Source organism: Gorilla gorilla, chromosome 17 (assembly GCF_029281585.2).
Source record: "Gorilla gorilla gorilla isolate KB3781 chromosome 17, NHGRI_mGorGor1-v2.1_pri, whole genome shotgun sequence".
NCBI classification, from domain to species: Eukaryota; Metazoa; Chordata; class Mammalia; order Primates; family Hominidae; genus Gorilla; species Gorilla gorilla.
This window is the reverse complement of record NC_073241.2, coordinates 87,359,982-87,385,343: the sequence shown is the minus strand read 5'-3', so window position 1 is coordinate 87,385,343 and position 25,362 is coordinate 87,359,982. Positions and strand designations below refer to the sequence as shown.

General features: G+C 43.4%; 1 protein-coding gene across 8 annotated transcripts in view; it reads right to left on the bottom strand.

Moving 5' to 3' along the window:
* NEDD4L (NEDD4 like E3 ubiquitin protein ligase) overlaps nucleotides 1-11,666 on the bottom strand; it is a 359,195-nt gene extending 347,529 nt beyond the window's left edge. For 3 of the 8 annotated variants that reach the window (XM_055368221.2, XM_055368224.2, XM_055368225.2), the window contains exon 1: nucleotides 11,194-11,650. In XM_055368221.2, the coding sequence (XP_055224196.1) occupies nucleotides 11,194-11,241 (48 nt within the window). In that variant the 5' untranslated portion in view covers nucleotides 11,242-11,650. Of the gene's footprint in view, nucleotides 1-9,884; nucleotides 10,790-11,193 lie in introns of those variants that run through there. The other 5 variants (XM_004059469.5, XM_019014017.4, XM_055368220.2 and 2 more) reach the window with 3 other exon arrangements.
* Between the last annotated feature and the right edge of the window lie 13,696 nt (nucleotides 11,667-25,362).

Below are 25,362 nucleotides of genomic sequence, written 5' to 3'. Positions count from 1 at the left end.
CCTAAGAAAACAATAATAAGGAGAAACGGATGTAAGTCTGATCACAGGAGACACTTTCCACAGCACACACAAAAAATTTCAGAGAACCCAAACCACTACTAGCAATGTAAATTACTTTCACGCAACTGGAGTGCACAGAAGGATGGAAATTCAAACTTTAAGTGTCCACAGTGGAGAGAAATGAAACATCTATTTTGCAAACTGCAAGTGGGGAAAAAGAAATACAATTTACCAGTCATTTTTTCCTTAAAATAATCCTTGCTCTATCTCTCCAACTCCCAATGTAGTGGTGAGCTCCTAACATGAAAATGACCTTGTAGTCCTTAGATACAAAACACAAGGCAGACCCTAAATAAGTGTTCCACTGAACAAACACTTTATCAGTATTTGTGCTGAACAAGTACTATAACTTTCACTTGAAGCTTGAAGTACATGCCTTTCAGGGATTTTTAAACTCACTTTTAAACTTACTTTTATATTAAGAAAAAAAGGTTTATTGTAGAAATATAGAAAATACATGTAAGCAAAACACAAGACAATAAAAAATTACCTATAATCCCCTTTGCTCAAAGATAACCTCCACTAACATGCTGGAATATATCCCTAGTTAGTTTTTCTTTTTTCTTGTTTTATAGAGACAGAGTCTCACTATGTTGCCCAGGCTGGTCTTGAACTCCTGGGTTCAAGTGATCCTCCCACCTCTATCTCCCAAAGTGGTTCAGATGACAGGCATGAGCCACTGTGCCTAGCCCCTAGTCATTTTCTCTACATATAAACACTTTTACCCACAATAGGATTCTACTGGATCCACTGTCTTATAACCTACTTTTTCTATTTAATATTATACTGGTGACATCTTCGTGGTATTAAATATTCTTCAACACTGCCCCACCCCACCCATCACTCCCACAGCTGCAGTATACTCTTCTGTACCTCACTTCTCAAAAGGAGGAAAAGCTCTTACTCCTGGCTTAAAGTGTTCTCTTTAATAATAATACCAATAATATTCACTGAAAATTAAGGTATCAATTCCAAAGGCACGGCACATGCCAATTTCTCAAGAATCAGCATAAGCATACTCTAGAATTCAACGTCAACATGGGAAGTTCAGCTCCCTGTAGATGTAGTTCAATCCAAGAGCCACATTCATTTATCTTCTGGTGTTAACAAGTGAGGAGGAAATAGTCTGAAGCTTAAAAACCAAGTTACTGACAATAATTACGGCTGCATCCAATTGTCACACACAATGCATGAAGCACAAAAGGAATGAGAGCAAGGAGGATAATACAAAGTGAAATGATTCAGTCTTGCTTTTTCTTTTTCTTTTGAAATGAGGTCTCATTCTGTTGCCCAGACTGGAGTGCGGTGGTGCAATCATTACTCAGCGCATTCCTGAACCCCGGTGCTCAAATGATCTTTCCACCTGGGCCTCTCAAGTAGCTGGGACCACAGGCATGGGGTCTCACCATGTTGTACAGGCTTTGCTTTTCCTTTAAACCTTGCACTCCTTCCTCTACCCAAAACAAACTGGGCAAGATGAAGTCAGCATGATGAGGACACCCAAAGACAACTCACTTAATAACTGAGAAGGAAAAATAGAGACTAGCAAAGAAAGCAGAAGATTCTCTACAAAGTCCCATTCTTCAGGTTCTCAGGGTAGTTAGGAGATTCGTAAGTAAGTTTGTGGAGCCTGTCACCCTGTGGGACACAAACACATTTTTTCCCCATTACTAAATAGTACTGAGTGCTTACTAAGCAAAGTAATTCTCTAAATAGATTAGAGTTACTTGCATTTTCTGAAAAACCAAAGTAACTTCCAGCATTAAGAAAAAAAGAACTTACACATGTAAATAAAACCCATTCAACACAAACATCTTCAATTAAACAAGAAAAATTAATAGAAAGGGTCTTCATCTCCTACATTACCTCTGACCCAAAGTCTGCCCTCACCGGCCTCCTCACATTAGTGACATCCAACACTCACTTGCCAAAACATAAAACTAAAACTTAACATCACATAGGTCAGGTAAAAGAAATGATTGGCTTTGCATTTTCCAACATTCATTCATAACAGATGTTCAACGGGGGCAACTCAGTGCAACCTCCAGTCAGCTAGGGAAGTGTTGGCCATGGTTCCCAAGTGCACTTCTCACTATTACAACAATCTCAGCATTTACCCACAATGGGAATTCCAGCTTTACAACACACTTTTAAATATACATTATAAGACATGATCCAAAATTGCACCCAAGGAGACCAAGAGCTAAGCCTTGAGTCAGGTTGGAAACTGGAAATTAATTAGAATGTAAAAATTGTTGGCCGGGTATGGTGGCTCATGCCTGTAATCCCAGCACTTTGGGAGGCCGAGGCAGGTGGATCACGAGGTCAGGAGTTCGAGACCATCCTGCCTAACATGGTGAAACCCCGTCTCTACTAAAAATACAAAAAAATTAGCCGGGCGTGGTGGTGGGCACCTGTAGTCCCAGCTACTTGGGAGGCTGAGGCAGGCAAATGGCGTGAACCCGGGAGGCAGAGCTTGCAGTGAGCCGAGATCGCACCACTGCACTCCAGCCTGGGCGACAGAGTGAGACTCCATCTGGAAAGAAAAAAAAAAAAAATTGTTAACACAGGCAAGACCAGGGGCTGGAGATGCAAATCAGGCCCTTGTCACTGCACCTCTGGATCCCCTCAAAACAGGGAACACGGTCTCTGCCTGGTAGACAGGAGATGGAAACATGCCGGAGCCACTCAAGCAATCCATCTACATGTCACTTCAGTGTGTCTGGGAAACCATTGGTCCACTGCAGCCCAAACAAACAAAGAGGACAGTTCCCTTGGTTTGTTCATCCTCTTCATGGGACCACCATCCTTACAAGCCCTTCCAAGTTCCACCTTCACAGAACAGATTTCACATCACAGCTTTTTTTTGAAACAAAGTCTTACTCTGTCACCCAGGGTGGAGTGCAGAGGTGCAATCTCGGCTCACCACAACCTCCATCTCCCAGGTTCAAGCGATTCTCCTGCTTCAGCCTCCCAAGTAGCTGGGATTACAGGGGCACGCCATGACGCCCAGCTAATTTTTGTATTTTTAGTAGAAACGGGGTTTTGCCATGTTGGTCAGGTTGGTCTTGAACTCCTGGCCTGAAGTAATCTGCCTGCCCTGGCCTCCCAAAGTGCTAGGATTATAGGCATGAGCCACCACGGGTGGCCACATCACAGCTTTTTAAACTTAAAAAAAAAAAAAAAAGAAAAACTCACTTTTGAATGGCCCTTTTCTTTTGGTGAATAGGAGGTATAAAAAGAATACAAAATCTCTTGGTAGATGTCTGCCTGCCAAGAAGTCACCAAACACTGAATTTGATGACAGCAAGGGAATCTGAGAGCCTTGCCATTTAACTTGGTGCGTTTTGAATCAATGCAGGACTTAAGTCAGGGACAAAAAGTTGACTGGAGTGTCAAATTTAAGCTAGTTACCCCAGACACACTTATATAATAAGGCTTTTCTCACCTAAACGCATTACAATAATCAGCACTCCAGTTCAAAACAAAATATTACAATCATAGTGAGATTCTATTATTCATGAAACAAGAGGCCCAGATCTTTACACCGCCAACCACCAAACGCCCTGCTAAAACTTCAGCCACGGTCTTGCATCAGGAATCAAGAATGTCTCTGCTAATCAAACACCAGTAGTTGCGATAATTATCAGCTCCTTCTCAGAGTAACAGAAAGTTACAGAAGGGTCCACACAGCAGAACTAGGACTATTTAGAAAGTCTCTACTAAATCTAAATCTAGTTTCTAGTTTTCTAAATCTAGTTTTTTTAATTCTCAACTCTAAATTATGCTATCATTTCCATATTCCAGCAACAAGCAACACCCGAGCCAACAGTAACATTAAACAGTGAACAGCACAAACATTGCCACCTATAGTCTGAAAATGAAATACATTTGAAATACAGTTGTGACCTGGAAGAGAAACAATGTAAAAACAGAAAGTAACATTTTGTCACACTTCTCCCACCCTTCTTTAATCCTCCTGCCCTGATACTTATTACCATTATATTATTTATATATTATTCTAATCCTCCTTAGCATGGACCACCAAAAGATCAACATATAGTTTGCTTTATTGCTAGTTAACAAATATTTCAGTAAGACAGACCCACTTATTCAAATACCTGCAACATCAAAAAGCTTGAAAACTCTTAAGTTAGGATCTCTTTTTTTCACTGCTGCTACTCATCTAAGACTGGAAATTCAAGGGCAACAATAAAATCTGCTTAATGCAGATCTTGTAACTCAAAATAAAAAATTTAATTGGCTCTTAATCTATCACACATTGCCATGTTTTCCTGATGCCATTTTAAACACCGCACAAGCAAACAGGTTATTAAATTTGCAGTGGGCATAGTTGCTTCCTTTTGAAATGAATGCAAAAGTAATTTAGCAGAAACTCCAACGTACTGCTGCAATAATGTCACACTCAATCATTCTTAATATTTTTAAACAGTTTTATTCAGATGTAATTCATACACAACACAATTCATCCATTTGAAGGGTACAAAACTCAATGACTTTTAATATGTTGGGAGTTCTTCTTTGGGGTGATCTTTGTTTGTTTGCCTTTGTTTTCTGAGACAGTGTCTTGCTCTGTCACCCAGGCTGGAGTGCAGTGGCATGATCATGGCTCACTGCAGCCTCAACCTCCCAGGCTGATGCCATCCTCCCACCTCAGCCTCCCCAGTAGCCAGGACCACAGGTGCGTGCCACCACACGCAGCTAAGTTTTTGTATTTTTTGTAGAGGTGGGGTTTCACCACATTGCCCAGGCTGGTGTCAAACTCCTGGGCTCAAGCAATCTGTCCACCTCGGCCCCCCAAGATTATTCACTTTTCTTGGGAAAATATACCAGATATATTGAGGTACTCCAGAATCCCAAAACAAACTTTCCCAAGTAAGCTTCCTGGTGATGTGGGCACACACTGCATTGAAGAAACGCCTGAGTACAATGCAATGGTTTTCATTTGAATTGCATTCTGTAATGATAAAGAAACTACAGTCATCTGAGGATCACCATTTGTCACTGTCCTCACCCTTTGAGCAAAACTATTACTATTCTATTTTATTTTTTATTTTTAGTTTTGCTCTTGTTGCCCAGGCTAGAGCGCAATGGCCCGAACTTGTCTCACTGCAACCTCTGCCTCCCAGGTTCAAGCAATTCTCCTGCCTCAGCCTCCCGAGTAACTGGGATTACAGTTGCCTGCCACCAAGCCCAGCTAATTTTTGTATTTTTAGTAAAGATGGAGTTTCACCATGTTGGCCAGGCTGGTCTCAAACTCCTGACCTCAGGTGATCCTCCAGCCTTGGCCTCCCAAAGTGCTGGGATTATGGGCATGAGCCACTGCCCCAGCCTGTTATTATTGTGACAGAGTCTCACTCTGTCACCCAGTCTGGAGTGCAGTGGTGCGATCTCGGCTCACTGCAATCTCTGCCTCCACGATTCAAGCTATTCTCCTGCCTCAGCCTCCAGAGTAGCTGGGATTACAGGTGTCCACCACCTCACCCAGCTGATTTTTTTTTTCATTTATTTATTTATTTATTTATTTATTTATTTATTTATTTTGTAGAAACACGGTTTCACCATGTTGGCCGGGCTGGTCTCAAACTCCTGACCTCAAGTGATCCACCAGCCTTGGCCTCCAATGTGCTGGGATTACAGATGTGAGCCACTATGTCTGGCCTGAGCAAAATTATTTTTATTCCTTAAATTAAGGAAACTGATGTTCAATAATGAAGTAAACAATCATAACATTCTGATTTAATAAAACTAAATATAATGAAAATTAAAATGTCAACGTCTACAAATTTCACAGACACTACATCATTGAAGAAAATAAATTCTATTCATTAGTCTTTTTTTTTTTTTGGAGACACGGTCTCACTCTGTCGCCCAGGCTAGAGTGCAGTGGCATGATCTTGGCTCACTGCAACCTCTGCCTCTGGGTTTAAGTGATCCTTCCACCTCAGCCTCCCAAGTAGCTGGGACTACAGGCACGTGCCGCCATGTTTGGCTAACTTTTCTATTTTTTTGTAGAGACGGGGTTTCACCATGTTGCCCAGCCTGGCCTCAAACTCCTGAACTCAAGTGATTCACCTGCCTCGGCCTCCCAAAATGCTAGGATTACAGGAGTGATCACTGCACCCGGTCCCTATAATCAAATTTTAAAACAACACGTTATATTCATGAATTTTAAAAACTGATTTTAAACGTCACCATGAAAACTAGGTCCTTTTAACATTTGTTTCTCAAACATTACCTATATGTCCTGCGTATACAGTCTACCATCCAGCATCTAGGCCCGACACAGGCACTTGGACTTGGCATGACTGGGCAAGCCTTCTCTCTCTTCAGAAAACGGCCTGTCAGCATTCACCTTGAGATCCAAGCAAAATCTAAACCACAATTTTTGAAAGCAATCTTGTCCTCACCGTTTTGCACAGCTACAAAGATGGCACATAGGGTTTCCCAAGTAATCTCTTGAAAATACACACAGGCCACTTTTTTAAAACTAACAATTATTCTTAATCACTTACAGACAGCCATCCAGTTGGCTATGATCTAGGCCCCCAGTTCTTTCTTTGCTAATGCCTATTTAAGAGCAGTTCTCTTTTTCTAGCACTTTCCTCAAACACAGAAAAGCAGAAATCTGACTACTCGTTGACTTAAAAGTACTGAATGATTGGGGATATTGAAACTGATGGCATGGAGTTTTCCCAGGTTTCTAGTCACTGTAATTCATCAATTCTAAAATATCCTTTTTCTCATATTTCAACTTCTCTGAAATAAGGATGCTTCATAAGATGGACAGTATGTCATAACTTGACAGCAATTTTTTCTTCGTGGTACATGAAATAATGGCATATCTTAAAAGTGACAGCACCGTAAAGTGAAAGAAATATGGTATCCACGCCAAAGGTTAGCCTTAAAGGTTTGTTATGAAGTGGATAATTATATGTAAACGAGTAGAAAGACCCCGAAGACAATAGAAAGTAGTGGTGACTGCAACCATAGCACAACTAGCTGCCACATCTCAAAGGACACAATGCCAGCCACTGACTGTAACTAGGTTAGAATGTGGCCCCAATTAAGCCAGATTTTTACCATTTTCATGAAATTTCCAAGCTTTAAAACACTCTAGAGACCACATTAAGCAGGGTTCCTGGTCAAATCGGGCCCAGCAGCCATCAGTTTGCAACCAGTGGTGTTTATTTCTCTTACATTATCTTAAATAAAATAGATAGTAAGACCTTTCAAGGCATTTGTCAGAAAGGGAGGATATTCAGCATGTTAAAAACTAGGCCTTTCTATTCAAAATACCTGGCTCCATAACTTAACTTGTTTTGTGTCCTTATGCAGGTCACGTAACCTCTTTGAGCTTTCATTCCTCATCTGTAAATCACAGCCTACCTCACACAGTTCTCATGAGAATTAAATGACATAGTACGTGCACAAGGCTTAGCACTTTGCTCTCATGGCGCATCTTAAAAGTGACAGCATCTTAAACTGAAAAGCATACAGGATCCATGCCAAAAGTTAACTTTAATGGTTAAGAAGTAGATAATTATATGCAAATGAGTAGAAAGACCCCCAAGCCAGCAGGGAGCCGTGGTGACTGGCACCTATAAGCAGATCTGCCACATCTCAAAGGACATAATGCAAGCCACTGATTGTGACTAGGCTAGAATGTGGCCCCAATTAAGCCGGATTTTTACCATTGGTATAGAAGAGGCATTCAAAAGTAGCCAACTATCCGTGTTTGTACAGGATAAGGAGAGAAGGTGCCATTTATCCTATGTCAGCCTGGCCTTCATTTCTATGCCATTTGCTTCATTTTAACTACTAACGAAATTACTTAATGTCATATCTAATGTGATAAGAAGCTGCCATTCAATCCCAGTATTTTGTTCAGTAGAAAAATCTTTTCAATAAATGATACCTTTCTAAAATGGAATAAAAGATTTCAGAAAGTTAGCAGTAACATTCATAAGTAAACTATGCCAAAATGCACTACAGATTGCCAAAAATAAAGAAATAAAACGAGAAATCCACAAGGACTCAAGCCAGATGCAGAAACTAGTCCAAAGTGTTCTGATTCCAAACCAAATCTGATCTTGGGCCATGAATCAGAAGTTTTGTTAAACTGCTAATCCCTCTAACACCAAAAGTCCTTCATCTGATGGTTTTGAATCTGGCTACCTAAAGTGACATGATTTAAATCTGGGTAAATATGAATTATAACTCACCAGAGAAACCTCCGCTCGAAACACACAGCAAAAATTAAACAGCACATACATTCACACAAGCAAAGCCCACATCTCAACCCCTTACCTTCTACAAAGTGGACAGACCTCTGCTGATGACGCAAGGAACAGCACCTAAGCCCTCCGCTTTGGCATCCCCATTTTCTGGGTTCATGCAATGCTTCATCATCAGCAGTGCAGAGAGCTCAACAGTCTTTATGAGATGGGACATAACTAAGTGCACTCCAAACATACCATGCTTTTCAACAATCTCAAATCAAAATACGAATCTACTTTTAAGAAATGTGGTAGGTACGTGTGTCTACTTTGCTAAAAGATTTGTGAGGTCACTCTTCTAAATAGCGGTCAAAATATCTTCATATGTGATATTCTGCAGCACACCAAGTCTGCAAACTAAGTGTACCCATATTTAATACGCCTTGGAAGAACAACCCTGCCGTTTGCTTCAGCGGGCATTCTACTTTCAGAGCCTGCTAAAATCTTCCATTGGTTTTTCTTACACATACTAATTCAGGGAGACAAAACAAGCTGTGCAAATTCAACAATTTGTCGTTAATATTCTACGAAGGCATTCCCTGATTCTCTGAAGGGCAACGTGACAGCATGAAACTGCCCACGAAAAACAAATACCAATGAAATGTGAAGTCAACAGAACTGCCCTGGCTTATTTTTTCACTGGTAGGAGAAAGTTGAAAAAGGAAGACGGATGAGACTCATCTTGTGAAATACAATGTGTGTGGAACTAAATACTACCAGCGACATGGCAATAAATAGATAATAAAAGGTGTCTTCATCACCTCTTGCTATTTCCTATACAGCCCCAAATTCCCTTCTAGCAACATGCAGGAGTGAATCCAGTCACATGCCAACACACACTCGGACTCTGTTTACATTCCAAGCTTCACTTTCACACTAGACACCAGTTATGATGATTAGTAGTGACTCCTGTGGACAAAAGTGGCAAGATGTGCTCTAGGTAGATTCTGACACTCACTGCCAATGTAAATAAAGCACAAACAACAGTGACATTAACGTGTTTCATTTATCCAGCTGCACTTCCCAAAACACTCTTAAAATCGTTTTTTCGGGGGAGTTTTTACAAATAATCATGTTATTAAAACATTTTTTAAAAGAACCTAGGATGAAATGCAGCTGTCCTCACCCCCCACCCCCCACAATACGTCAACCCAAGCAGCCCCTTTGTTTAGGAATGTCCGCGTCTCTGCAACTCTGGGCCTGCCCTCTACTGCCACTAATTAAATGGAGAAGTAGAGGATGCAAGGGAAAGCTCCTCAAAGACAGAAGCCAGGAGGGAGAGGAGAATCCCCCCGGGTCAATGAAACAATGCTACTTTCACCTATCCCCAGGTAGTTACACAAAACGGGAAATTATTTTACAAAAGCACAGCGAGGCAAAATAAACACACAAATCACACATTATTTGCACTGTGATCATTCTTTGATCAAATAAATACATCAAGCTTTGCCTAGCACCGCTAAGAAAAAAATTCATACCCCAAACACCCTTCCCACCCCAAAATACCTTTCATTCCACACTTACGTAGCACACAGGCACACACACACACCATGCCAGGGTAGGAGAGCCGCAGAAAGCGGAGCCATAACGCGAGCCTGTCTCAGATAATAGCCTTTCTTCCAACCCCACCCCCATCACGAGAGAAAGAGGGAACCTCTGAAAAGAAAGGAGGGAGGGGAAGAAAGAGAAATCGAGAACGCCTGAATTTCCAGGCATCAACTTTTCATGAAATGCACAACCGGGATAGGAAATACCTCCCTGCTGAGTAATGCTTCTTGGGTTGTAAATTCACCTCTCGAAAGGGGAGCCAGACCTGAGCGCACACCCCGCCAGATGGCAAACCACTCCTACCTGCTCCATCCAGCCTGCCTGTCACGCCGCGCCCGCGACAAGCGTCCCACCCCCCTTTTTGGCAGAGCAACATACCAATAAGAGCCGAGCGTGGCTGGTCGAGAGAGGACTAGGCAGTGATTTAGCAGGATTGTTTCAAAAGGGGGGAGTGGGAGACACGGAAGAGAGAGTGAAGGTAAAAACAAAGCCCTTTCCAGTGAAACCGACCGCCTGGGAGGCGTGGCTTATTCATTCGCTTTATTAATAAAAGAGATCAATTAAGCTTTCCTCTCCCCACCCACCCCGGAGGTGCCGGGCTTTGAATCCTCGGGAGGAAAAAATGGCAGGGCTGCAAGCTTCCTCCCCAAGTTTCCAGGAGCACCTGCCACCAGCCTTGAACACCTCCCCCACCGAGGCTCCGAAATCCACAATCCTGGCCGTAGACTTTGCAAAACGAGGGGAGGGACACACGCAGCGTGTCCCCCACTCCCGCCGGGATAAGCACGCACAGGCTTCTGAGCGCCTGCTGATCCACACAATCATGAGAGAGAAAGTTCCAGGGGGAAACGATCCGGCTTCTCCGCAGTCCCGGGTCTCCAGCCGCGCGACCCAGACGTGACATGCATCATGGACTCCCGGGCTGCAGGGGCGAGAGGCGGAAAGTTGCCCAACAGCCCCGGGAGACGCTGCTTGGAGAGGAAGAGGGAAGAGAGGCACGCATGCCCCCTCCCTCTCCTCCCAAAAGCGAGGAGCTGCGGAGTGAAACCCCAGCTCCAAGGGCGTCGCGCCGCTTTATTTACAAACAATGAGCTCGGCTTGCGGAGGGTGGGGGGTGCGGAAGGACCCAAGCTCCCCTGGATCCCGCTCCGGGGCGCCCCCGCTTTGGGGCTCCCCTGCAGACGCTGGGCACGAGCACCCCGGGGACGGCCCCTTTCCCCTCCCCCTGCCGGCGCGGGATAGGAACTCCCCGGGGAGTCCCGAGCAGGAAAGGGGTGCCACTCACCTCGTCTTCGGAAAGTCCATAGACCGGCTCCCCGAGCCCGGTCGCCATGGAGCCGGCGCCCCGCGCGGGGTCTGAGGCGCTCCCAGCGGCTGTGCTGCGGCGCGGACGGCCGGTTCTCCCCTCTGCCTCCAGGTCCCCCCGGTCCCGCACCCTACCCTGCGCACGCCCTGCCGGGTAAGCGGCCGGGCGCCGGCAGGTGAGGGTGCCCGAGAGCGCGCCCCGGACGCTGCCGGCACCGCTTCCTCCCGGAAGGCTGCGGGACCAGCGGGCCGGCGGCTCCCGAGAGCGCGCCGAGCACCGGGCGGCAGCCCCGGCGCCTCTCCCTGAGCGCGGCGGCGGCGCAGACCCGGCCGGGCTTTCCCTCCCCGCGACCCGCGCCTCCCTCCCGCCCCACCGCTCTCCGAGCCTCCTCTGCGCTCCGGGGACCCGGCTCGCCCGCCTCCTCGCTAGCGCCGTCCGGGCCCCCGCTCTCTCCACCCCCTCCTCCGCCTCCTCCCACCGGCGCCGCGAGGGGACCCTCCCCGTTCGCCGGGGCGGGCGCACGCGCCCCCCAAGCCAATCACAGGCCGGGCTGGGGAGCGGGCCGCGGGCTGCGGGGGTGGCGGAGTTCAGCCCCACGCCCACCCCGGCCCGGGGCCTCCAGCGCGGCGCGGCGGGGGTCACCCGGCCGCGGGGCGGATCCGCAGGGGCGTGTACTGGCGCGCTTGGCCGGCGCCGCCGACCCTCCCTCCTCTCCCGGGTTCCCTCCGCTTTAGGGAGGGGGCGGGCTGGACGTTTGGGGGCGATAGAGGATTTTGCGAACAATAACAAAAACGCCCTGAGCGTTTCTTCCTCCCGGTGGTCTTTTTACCGAGAGCCCTGAGCTCGCTGTTAACTGTGAAAAGGGGAAAAGATGGATGTTTCTAGACCCCTTTAAATTCTTTGCGGCCCCGACGAGCAGGGGTTGGCTACATTGTCAGCTCCGGGGAGCGAGCCGCCCGGCCCGGCTGCCAGCCGAGGAGAGGCTGCCCCAGTGTGGCCGTAAGTCGCCATTGCCTGTGTCAACCTTGCAGGGAACAAAACCAACATAGCGCCCGCCCCGGTTACACACCCACCCACGCGAAAACAGACAGCATGGTTCTTTGAATAAAAGGCAGTTCATTTGTGAGCCGCAACGTGAAATATCAAACTCAAGCTTAAGGTTATCCTTTGCATATGCAAATGATCGAGACGTCTTATTAGCCACCGTAGGATTCTTCCCACCTCCCAGCTACTGTTTCTCTAGCAAGCAGTTCATTTAATCCTTCCGATTTATAGGACTGCAAGAGACTACTTTAAATAAGTGAAAGAAATTCGTCAGTCGACTTTTTCGGAAGCCTTTCCTTAAATTTAGATGTTAAGTGCAGTTGGGAGTTCAAAAAGAAAACAGACGCAGAACATTCCATTTGCCTTTGAAAAGGAAACGTCAAAGTGCCTACTTGGGTATTACCAGGATGCATTTAGGATTTTCATTCAAGGAAGTTAAGAGAGAACTCGCGTGACCCGAAGGAATCATATTCCTCGTTGCCAGCTACATAACTAAATATCTGCTGTTCGCCCTGCTAGTTCGTTTTCAAAAGAGCCCACCCATGCTACCTTAAGCTCTCCTTTGCCTTCCTGCAGACGACTGGCTTAAAACCTGTGCCGTAGAATGGGTTTCCTTTGACGACTTAGCCCCATGGAGTCAACATCCTACTCAGAAGCCTTCTCTAGAAGTCTTGAGCCATCAAGTCCACAGTACTTACAGGCCACAAAACCCCCAATGAGAACTATTTATGGAGGACTATTTAAAAGTCAGATTTCTGTCCATTCTTTCAATACTGAGGTTTTTCAACCCTTTCAAACCTCGAGTCTTTAGGCCGGGCACGGTGGCTCAAACCTGTAATCCCAGCACTTTGGGAGGCTGAGGCGGGCGGATCATAAGATCGGTAGTTCAAGACCAGCCTGGCCAATATGGTGAAACTCCATCTCTACTAAAAATACAAAAATTACCCAGGCGTGGTGGCGGGCGCCTGTAATCCCAGCTACTCGGGGAGGCTGAGGCATGAGAATCCCTTGAACCTAGGAGGCGGAGGTTGCAGTGAGCCGAGACTGCGCCACTGCACTCCAGCCTGGACCACAGAGCGAGACTCCGTCTCAAAAAAAAAAAAAAAAAAACCCTAAAGTCTTTTGATAAACAAAAGGTACACGTGCACACTGTCTTTCTCTCTCTCTCTCTCTCTCACACACACACACACACGCATTCTCAGATGCCCTTGCGCTAGCCTGTGACCCTCATGGATGGGAGTCAGTGCTTCTCTACCTACCCTCACTAGCCAAGCGTTTGTAAAATTTGTACAGTTTATATTATAAAGGAAGAAAAGTAATTGAATAATAATGCTAGCATTTTGGGAGGCAGAGGCAGGAGGATCATTTGAGGCCAAGAGTTCGAGACCAGCCTGGGCAATATAGAGAGACCCCTGTCCCTACAAAAAAAAAAAAAAAAATTAAAAATTAGCCAGGTGTGGTGGCATGGGCCCATAGTCCTAGCTACTCAGGAGGCTGAGACTAGAGGTTCACTTGAGCCCAGAAGTTCAAGGTTACAGTGAGCTATGATCGTGCCACTGCACTCCAGCCTGGATGACAGAGAAAGACCCTGTGTCTCTAAATAAATAAATACATAAATAAATAATTCTTAAAATGTGCTGATAGAAAATTATAATTTCTAATTACACAGGACACGCCTTCCACATCCTGGAGGTACACAATTCCAGGCTTCGCCTTTGGGTAAGGCTATGTTATCTGGAAACTGTAGAGGGGTGTGGCAGTTTCTCTTCCTGTCTTTTATCATCTACTCCCACACACCCACCGCAACAGCCTATAGCCCTGCACTCAGGGTCATGTCCTTGTCTTTCTCTGAGGGATGGTTATTAGGAACTATAATATGAAACTTGCCATATGTCACTTATTGTGGGGTGTTTATAAAATCGTGATCCATGACATCAACATCCTCTGTGAGAAGACTAATAAACTAGACATTTATTTCAGATCTATGAAGAAAAGCTCTTTTGCTTTCGAGAAACTGGTAAGCTTTTGCATGGCAGATGACCAAAATTATTAAAACCGACTGTGTTTTTCTATCTACTTTGGCCACCAGGAAGCTCAGAACCAGTTTCATGGTCTTAAGCCATAAAAGAACCCATTAAAAAAAAAAATCCCTTTTGTAACTATATAACAACTTTCCCCCAGTGCTGTGGTTCTCTACTCGGCATGTACATTGCAATCACCTGGGGAGCTTTCAAATAGACTAAGTGCCCAGTAACCAGCATCAGAGGCTATGATTTAATGGATTCTGACATCAGTAGTTTCAACAGCCTCCCAGGTGATGCTAATGTGCATTTAAGGCTGAGAACATCAGCTTAGTTTCCAAATTTTGCTATACGTAGAAACATTTGGGAATTTTTACTACTACTCCTCTCTGCCTCCCACTCCCAGGCATTATAATTTAATTAGTACAGGGTGCCACGTGGGCATCAGGAGCTTTAAAAGTTCCCCAGGTGATCCTAATGCACCACTGCCAAGTTTAGAGACATCTGGCCTAGATTTATATTACTATTCTTTTTTTTTTTTCTTTTTCTTTTCCTTTTTCCCCGAGAGACAAGTTCTTGCTCTGTTGTCCAGACTGGAGAACAGTGGCATGATCACAGCACACTGTACCCTCAAACTCCAGGACTCAAGTGATCCTCCTACCTCAGCCTCCCAAGTAGATGGGACTACAGGAGCACACCACTGTACCCGGCTAAGGTTTTTTATTTTTTGTAGAGATGGGGTCTCCCTTGCCTAGGCTGGTCTCGAATTCTAGGCTTCAAGTGATCCTCCCACCTTGGCCTCCCAAAGTGTTAGGATCATAGGCATGAGCTACTGAGCCCAGCCTATATTTCTTTTCTTTATATATTTTCCACCACTCTGTTTTTTCATTCTTTTTTTTTCAACTTAGAGGAAATTACACGTTATAAACACACTCAAATCTTTTGTGGAGTGAGGTAGAATGTAAACAAACATACTTAGAAGACTAGCATCATCAATCAGTTTACCCATCATCTACTCTGAAGTCTCAGATTAGTAATCCAATTTCTTTTTTTTCTTTTTTTTTTTGAGATGGAGTCTCGCTCTGCTGCCCAGGCTGGAGTACGGTGGTGTGATCTCGGCTCACTGCAAGCTCCGCCTCCTGGGTTCACGCCATTCTCCTGCCTCAGCCTCCCAAGCAGCTGGGACTACAGGCGCCCACCAGCACGCCCGGCTAATTTTTTGTATTTTTGGTAGAGACGGGGTTTCACCTTGTTAGTCAGGATGGTCTCGATGTCCTGACCTCGTGATCCAACTGCCTCGGCCTCCCAAAGTGCTGGGATTACAGACATGAGCCACCTAGCCCGGCCTAGTAATCCAATTTCTTTGGGGGTGAGGGAGGACAACCCTTAAAGGGAACTATTCAGCAGGTGTATCAAAAGCAATGTTTCCTCCAGTCCGTTTTGCATCTACGCAACAATTACATAGAACCTTAACTTGTAGAGTCTCCTCTAGAATTCGTTTCCCTTTGTTCCCTTTGCAGGCTGCCTTTAGCATCTTAGATTTGATACTGTGGGTGTTTGGCAAATACTCGTCACTTGGATCATCAGAAATGAAAAATTAGCAGGAACAATTTTAAAGTACAATGGGTAATCACAAATAGGGAACATTTTAATGCTAAGCCTCTTTACAAATTATTGAGTCGTCTTAGCAAAACTATGTAGGTCATAATCACATCTGGGAAGTACCCAGAGAAAAAGAATACATAATGTCACATGTTTAAGTTTCATATAAATAACACTTGATTTTTCTCTTCAATTTTCAGTGATGATTTGTCTTCTTTAAAAAGAAGGCCTATTAAGCAGACATTTTGAAGATGGCCACAAACCTGTAAAAACTGGTATCATCTTGGAACTCAGCACCATTCCTTGACACACAGAAATGTAACAAATTTAAGCTGTTTATGATCATATAAGAAAGCTGTATTATGCTTCAAATTTTTGACAAATATAGAGGTGGGTAGCAAAGAATAACTTGTAAATAGCTCATCTTTTTGTATAAAAATAGCTATATTAGGCCATTCTTGTAATGCTATTAATGAAGAAATGCCTGAGGCCAAGCACAGTGGCTCACACCTGTAATCCCAACACTTTGGGAGGCTGAAGTGGACAGATCCCTTGAGTCCAGGAGTTCGAGACCAGCTGGGCAACAAAGTGAGACCTCATCTCTAAAAACAAAAAATACAAGAATTAGCTGGGCCTGGTGGCTTGCGCCTGTAGTCTCAGCTACTCAAGGAGCTGAGGCAGGAGGATCCATTGAGCCTGGGAGGTTGAGGCTGAGGTGTGCCGAGATCACACCACTGCACTCCAGTCTGGGCAAAAGAGCCAGATCCTGAAAAAAGAAAGAAAAAGAAAGAAAGAGAAAGAAAGGAAAGAAAGAAAAGAAACACCTGAGGCTGGGTAATTTATAAAGAAAAGAGGTTTAATGGGCTCACGGTTCTGTGGGCTGTACAGGAAGCATGGTGCTGGCATTTGCTTCTGGGGAGGCCTCAGGAAGCTCACAATCATTGGTGGAAGGCGATGGGCAGCCATCACTTCACATGGTGAGAGCAAGAGCAAGAGTGGGTTGGGAGGTGCCACACACTTTTAAACAACCAGATCTCACATGAACTAACTGAGCTGGAACTCACTTATCACCAAGGGGATGGTGCTAAGCCGTTCATGAGGGACCTGCCGTCATGATCCAGTCACCTTCCACCAGGCCCCACTTCCAACATTGCAAATCACATTTCAACAAGAGATTTGGAGGGAACAAACATCCAAATCATATCAATAGCTAAGCTTTTTAAGAAATACATTTTTGAATAACTATGTGCTATTTATTCTAGAGCTCTAAAATTAATAAAATATAGTTTATTAGTTTATTACTAATAGCAATTTACCTTTTAAAAATCATCATTTCTAAAATACGTGGCTTTGTTTTCACATTTTTACTGCGTACTTTTTCATGCCTTTTAATTAGTCGTCTGATTGAGTAATGATAGTGTTCTTTGTTTTCTTACTGCATTTATTTCCTCACTTGGGATGGGTTGGGATGTTAATCACTGCATTTCTGTTCTTTTACCAGTTACACTTGACATTTTACATGCATGCTGTTAAATTAAGTTTAACAGCCTAAAGGTTTCTTCATACATAATGAGCTATAACCTAACTAGATGTGTAAACAGACTGTAACTTACTCTTGTATCAATCACTGACTTTCGGCCAATCAAAGAGGCCAACTCTTCAAATTGTGTTCAAATAAGGCAAACACTGAGCAGTAACCAATTCAGCTATTTCTGTACCTAACTTCTGTTTTCTGTAAGTCACTTCCCATTTTCTGTCCATAAACCGTCTTTGGCCACACAGCAGCATCAGGGTCTCTGAACCTATTCTCGTTCCAGGGAAGCGCAAATGTTGCTGGATTCTCAAACTGTTCTTTGCTCAATTAAAATCTGTTAAATTTAATATGCCTGAAGTTTTTTTTTTTTAACAATGCCTAATGTAACAAACCAAAAGTTTGTATCTTAATCCCCTATCTGAACATGAAGCTTAAAAAACTATTTTGATCAAGGACCAGTCTTGCTCTGGCTTTTTTTTTTTTTTTTTTTTTTAGTTTTTTCTTTATTTTTAAGAAAAATTTTGTAGAGACAAGGTCTTGCTATGTTGTCCAGGCTGGTCTCAAACTCCTGGCTTCAAGCGATCCTCCTGCCTCAACCTCCCAAAATTTTGGGATTACAGGTGTGAGCCACCACGCCTGGCTCCTGTCTTTTTTTTGAAACCACCAAATTAGATATTATTATTATATTATACAAGTTCTTCTAGCATTACCAATATGTTTTGCAGTTTCTTTTCTAAGGATTCCTTGTTGCTTCTTAGATGTTCCTTTGGGATCATTTTCCTTCTTCCTAGGAACATCCTTTTAAATTCCTTTAGTAAAGGTCCATTGTTAATAAACTTGCAGTTTTTGTTTACCCAAAACTGTCTATCCACATCCATGAGAGAGGGTGAAATTATATACTAGAAATAGACTCAAAGCTGTTGTGGAACGTGGCTGGATGTAAATAGATGTGCTTAATGTGATTAGTGTCCTTGATTGGTTTTACCCAATCCCTATTACTCTGAAGTCTCAGGTTTCTAATCAGTTTATTTTGGGATGGTTCTTGGGGACAGAACAACCCTTCAGAAAAAAATAAAAGGGTAGTCTTATCCCAGGTATAATGTTGTTTCATTCTCAGCACTCTGAAGATGTTATCTCTCTGATTTCTGGCTTTCATTGATGATGATGAACAGTAAGCTCTTAGTCTAATTATTGTCCCTTTTAAGTCATTTGCCTTATCTTTAGCTGCTTTTTGTTTTCAGTGTTCTAAACTTTCTGTAATTTGTCTACATGTGGCTTTCCTTTTCTCCATCCTGCCTAATGTACTTTGAGTTTTTTCTATCTCCGATTTAAATCTTATTTCTGGAAAATGCTTAGCTACTAATCTATTCATATATTCTGTTTTCTCCATTGTCTATAGTCTGTTCTTCTAGGGCTCCAATTAATTATATGTTAGACATTCTCATTCTATTCTCTGTATCTCTTAACCTTTTTCATATTCTGTTTCCCTGTCTGCTACACTCTGGGTGATTTCTTCAAACTCTCGTCTACTTTGCTAAATAAATATTTAGTTTAGTCTAATCTTCTGTTTGGCCCATCAGTTGAGTTTTTTTAATACAACAATTAGACTCAGTAATTGTATCTAAAGGTTTTTAGCCAGGTGTGGTGGTGCATGCCTATAGTCCCAGCTACTCAGAAGGCTGAGGCAGGAGGATCATTTGAGCCCGGGAGTTTGAGGTTGTCTGAGCTATGATCACACCACTACCCTCTAGCCTGAGTGTCTCAAAAAATTTAATTAATGAATTATAAATAAATAAAAGTTTTATTTAATTCTTTTTCAAATCAGCCTCTCAATTCTTGAGTTTCTTATTTTATGTCTCCAAATTTTATTTCATTAAACATTTCATAACTAATTATTTTCTATTTTGTTAATTCTTGTATCTAAAGCTTGGGGTGTGTCTTCCATTGTTTCTGCTGACTCTTACTCATAGTAACTTCATTCCATGTGTGTTGATTGGGAATTCATTTGGTTGCGATTTTATTTGGTTAGTCTTAGTCTATGGGAATCCAAAATGGATTTGTGTTTCTTTCTGCTAAGAAGCAGGGGACCCTACCACTCTAGGGCCACTTTAGCCCCATTTGAGAGTCTCAATTTAGTGCAGAAGTCTCAGGTTCAGCCACCAGCCAAAGGGTTAGTCTCCCTTCAGCTGCAATATTGATATATTAATAGCATTTACTTGCTGCTTACTGCATCATTGTTTGGTTTTAGCTAATAGAGGAGTATGATAGACCATATTACTATTTGGCAAATATTTACTTCCTCACCCCCAGTAAATGTCCCTGTCCCAGTGTTATTGCACCTACTTTGGCCAGTGGAATCTTAGCAGAAATGGCAGTGTGGCCACTTCAAAACAGACATCATAAGAGGTTTGCAAGACTCTGGGACCTCTTTTGTGCTCCTGCCCTCCACCATGAGAACATCACATCCTAGATGAGCTTTGCTCCTTAAGTATCAATGAGAAGAACCATGAAACAGACCTGAACCTGACCTGGAGCCTGGAGCAGGGTTATCCAGCTTAACAGCTGCCAACATGCAATGCAAATTAGAAATAAATGCTTACTGTTGTAGACATTGAGATTTTGAGATTTTTGCTGTACATCATTATCACAGCCAAAGCTGACTAATATATGGGACCTTAAAGGATGAATTCCCTTATGAACTGCAAGCCTAGCAACACATTTAAAAAATTAGGTTGACTTATAGCAGGGAGACCCTTCAGTATAGCTAGACCACCACAATGCCAGCCGAGGAAACTCAGTTGCCGCTCTTCACTAATGATGCATTTTAGATTTAATGCAATTAAGTCTTTTTTCCTAAAAGAAGCACAGCCAAATTTGTTTTTTGTTTGTTGGTTGATTGTTTTTCTTTTTAGACAGAGTCTCACTCTGTCACCCCAGCTGGAGTGCAGTGGCATGATTTTGGCTCACTGCAACCTCTGCCTCCTGGATTCAAGCGATTCTCCCGCCTCAGCCTCCCAAGTAGCTGAGACTACAGGCATGCACCACCACGCCTGGCTAATTTTTGTATTTTTAGTAGAGATGGGTTTTGACCATGTTGGCCAGGCTGGCCTCTAACTCCTGACGTCAAGTGATCCACCCGCCTCGGCCTCCCAAAGTGCTGGGATTACAGGTATTAGCCACAGTGCCTGGCCTAAAATTTGTTTTTTTTTTGTTCTTCTTCTTATTATTTTTATCATACCTTTACATTCTACTTCATCCCCATTAACACATGTACTGAACTTTAAAATCAAACATCAAGTTCCTGTTTCCTAGAAATTGGGAAAAGCATTAATTGGTTCATATGACTGGCCCCTGTAACATATTACCACACATTTGGTGGCATAAAAGAGCAGAATTTTTTTCTTTTGCACATCCGGAGCCCAGAAGGTCAAAATTAATGTCACCAGGCCAAGGTACAAGGCCCTCTCTGGAGGGGAGAATCAGTGTCCTTGCCTTCTAGAGCTGGATTCCTTGTATTCCCTGGCTAACAGCCCCTCCCTGCACCTTAAAGCTGGTACCATCTTCAGAGCCCTCTCTCTGCTGAGGTCATGATACCACCTTCTTTCTTCTGTCTACAGTCAAATCTCTTTCTGCCTCCCTCTAATAAGGACACGTGATTATATTTGGAATCCACCCACATAATCTAGGATACCCTCTCACCTCAAGATCTTTAATTACATATACAAACTCTCTTTTGCCACATAATAACATTCACAGGTTCCAAGGATGAAGACCTGGATATCTTTGGAGGCCATTATTCAACCAATTACAAGAAGTGTGATGGCAAATTTTAGTCTATACTTTTCTAGATGCCACAGAGATGCTCAATTATTTGAGTTCAATTTTTGCAAGATAAGGGAAATGATCTGGGTTTTTTTTTTCTACTTTCTTTGCATTTTTATTTTCCAAAAAGCAAAATAAATGATGTCCTTCAACTCTAGGGTAGGCATTCTAAAACATCGGCTTTAATAAACAATGTTGACAAGTTTAGTGATTATTTATTTTTAAAATAACAATGTCTTTAGTAGTCTGAAAAATCTCTACTTAATTTAAAAAGTGACCAATGAGTCTTCTCATTTTAGAACTCTTTTAGTACTCCACTAATGAAATTTCAAAGCATGCTTCTAGATGATTTTCTCTGCATTTATGGTTTGTTTAAAAGCAGGAAGACCCAGAAAAAGTTATTAAATGACTCAACTAGCAATTCCAAAGATGTCTCCAACAATATTGAATTCGCTTTCTGCTGTGTGTGTGCCAGGGGTGGGTGGGAGTGCATATTGGAAAAGAGAAAGGGGATTCACATAGTGGAAATTCTCTTTAATGATCAGCAGCGCCTTCACAATTTATGAGTTCGCAGTTGAGATAACAAAATCAACTCCTTCAGCTAATAGTGGCAAACAAACATCCTATGTTTTTCCTTACAATTTTTCCAGCACCCATCCCCCAATGCAACCCCCATCATGCTCACTGTCCGCCCTCCACTCCTACCCCTTTTGGAATAATAATCTTCTAGTTCTATGAACTATTCTTTCAGTATCACCGACTATGTCAAAATTTGATCCCAACAGAGATTATTCCTCCATAGACTCTAGATTCTGTTCACCGATGTCTCTTGAACATATTCCCGGGGAATGCTCCCATCTCATCACGGTGGTACTATGGCTGGAGCTGAGCCGCTTCTCTGCCTTTTCAAGAAGGGCAAAACTTAAGACAACAGGATTAAAATACAGGAGATTAAAAAAAGCCAAAGGTTTGACAACATACTTAGTTGGCAAATTCATGGGGAAACAAGACACATCACTGGTGAGAATGCAAAGCAACCCCTGTGAGGAGACATTTGTCTGTGTCTAGCAAATTACAGTGGTATTTCCTCATTAATCCAGCAATCCCACGTCTAAGACTATCTGCACTGGCAAAATATGAAGTGACATGTGCATTTGAAATATCAAAAGATTGGAAACAATCCTAAATGCCCACCAATAAAGAAGTAGTTGAATCAATTATTGGTATAGCCAGCCAGTGAAGCACTGTGTAACTCCATGAGGACACTCCCTCTACACTGATGTGGAGTAATCTTGAGGGTATATCAAGTTAAATAATTTTTAAAAAGCAAAGGCAGAACCATGTTTATCCTGGGCTACCATTTGTATACAAGTGGAAAAGCATGGCTGAGTCTAGAAGTACTGCTGATATCATCAGGGCTGTGTCTCTCAGCTCTGTGTGTTTCTGCTTGGCTTCATTCTGCAGTCTGGTTCTTTCCATGTAGTAAATAAGGAGACTGCTTGCATCCCAAGCTACACCCCCTCCCTGAAAAAAAAAAAAAACATAAACAAAACCTAGTTTTTGTCAATTACATCTTAATAAAGCTGGGGGTGCTGGGAAGAACTGGTTCCTCCCAAACTATTCTACCAAACAAGGAAGGTGTAGACTGGGTCACTGTCCCACCCCTGTGCATGGGGGAGAAGAGAACAGGGAAGAGTAGCTGACAGCCCCACAGGGACCATATAGCATGAGGAAAGAAAAGGTCTCCAGATAAAATGAGGGCACTAAACACACAAGGGCAACAGATGCCCAGTCCAGGATGAGACCTCTGAGAATGAGACAATAGGAAGAGATTATTGCATTTGTCCAGACATCACATTTCTACATAAAATATGTAAGATATTAGGCACCATGAGCCTCCTTATCTCAGGGTATCAGATGGAAGAGCTGTCAACGTTTCTTAATCCTTCATATCCAATGACTCATAGCAATATATTGAATTAATTTAGGGGCTGCATTATAATTTCTTTTGGGTTTTCCAATGTACCTACTAGATTTTTAAGGGAATCTGAAGTCCATCCTCAGGAAACAAAGCAGGAGTTTTAGAAAGTGAATTCTGAACTGTAAAGGTGCAATAAAAACATCAGGACTCACGCCTGTACTAGGACAAAAAGCTTTCAGTGTTATGTTTCATGCCCAGAGAGGTCAGCCTTTGCTTCCCCGAGCATGGTTGCCTCTGGAATTCCCTGGGGCCAGCTGTAATGAAGATCTGCCAGGAAGCAGTGAGTATTGCTTATTGGAAGGAGAGAAATGGCCTTAGAAGCATTTTGGGAGAGGCAGAGACGCTTCCATTGGCCTTGTCCACCCAGGCCACCTGCTCAATCTTAGAATTTTTGAAGATGGGCAAAAGCATCCAAATGAAAGCAAATTTCTGGGCACCGAAAGGCTGTGACGGCTAAGAAAGTCTGATTTTTCTGGAAGGTCCCACCTGTTTCAGTATGAAAACTTCTTCTTTTAAAAAAAAAAAAAAAGAAAAAGAGAGAGACAGGGTCTCACTATGTTGCTCAAGCTGGTCTTGAACTCCTGGCCTCAAATGATCCTCTGGCCTTGGCCTCCCGAAGCACTGGGATTACAGGTATGAGCCATCATGCCCAGCCAATATGAAGGCTTCTATAATAATACATTCTCCCTGCCTGTTTCAGCATGAAGACTTCTAAGACCAACTAGTGTTATAAATTGCTACAAATATAATACCTCCTCCTCTCTTTCCCTTTATCCTAAAACCAGACATCTTTGGATCATGGCTAGAGACATCTTCTGTCTCCCATGGTTGAAACTGAGCCTGGGGAAATGGCCTTGTTACCTTTTCATAGATCATCAGGAAGCCCTGCTAGCTAATGGCCTCTTATTCTGTATGGTCCCCAAGATCTGCTAATTGAAGCCTCAACTCCAATTAATATGCAACAAACAAAACTCCTATTTTTTGTTTGCTTGTTTTTTGAGACGGAGTCACCCTCTGTCACCCAGGCTGGAGTACAGTGGCGCCATCTTGGCTCACTGGAACCTCCTCCTCCCAGGTTCAAGAGATTCTCCTGCCTCAGCCTCCTGAGTAGCTGGGACTACAGGTGCATGCCACCATGTCTGGCTAATTTTTTGTGTTTTAGTAGAGACGGGGTCTCACAATGTTGCCCAGGCTGGTCTCAAACTCCTGAGCTCAAGTGATCCACCTGCCTCAGCCTCAAAAAGTGGTGGGATTGCAGGTGTGAACAACTGTGGCTGGCAAAACTCCTATGCTTTTTGATAGCAGAACTTTCTCATAATCATGCACACTCACATACTTTTTAAAAACTCAGATATCTTGTCCAAGTGTGGTGGTGTGCACCTGTAGTCCCAGCTAGTTGGGAGGCTGAAGTAGAAGGGTCGCTTGAGCCCAGGAGTTCCAGGCTGTAGAGTGCTATGATTTAGCCTGTGAATAGCCACTGCACTCCAGGCTAGAACACTTCTTTCTAAAAAAATGTTTTTAATCAGAAATTGTCTGTTATTTTATAGCATTGATTACCCTATATTAAAACTGCAGCACATTGAAAATTCATTTCCTTTCTTTAATTTTATCATTAAAGTTTGTTTGACACTGTAAAGTACTTCTTGGAGACTCATGTCATGTACGCTTTTTCTTTCTTGCCACTGGCATCCACAGATCCCCCTCCCTCAACACAGCTATACTGAGTGAAGACTGGTACTTGGTTCACCATGAGGTTCTATCGACCTCAACTTCTGGCATAGAATCCACCTACGGTATAATGAACAGGTGCCCAGATTCCCACCCACCCTCCTGGCTTCTCAGGTCCTTAACCTCCTCATATCTAGTGACCTTCTCTCTTTCTCTATGCCCTGGACCTTATCAACACTCCAAACTGCTCTACCTTCAAACTCAGGGATTTATTTATTTATTTATTTATTTATTTATTTAGAGATGGAGTCTCACACTGTTGCCCAGGCTGGAGTGCAATGGCGCAATCTTGGCTCACTGCAACCTCCGCCTCCCCCATTCATGCGATTCTTCTGTCTCAGCCTCCTGAGTAGCTGGGATTACAGGTGCACACCACCACATCTGGCTAATTTTTTGTATTTTTAGTAGAAACGGAG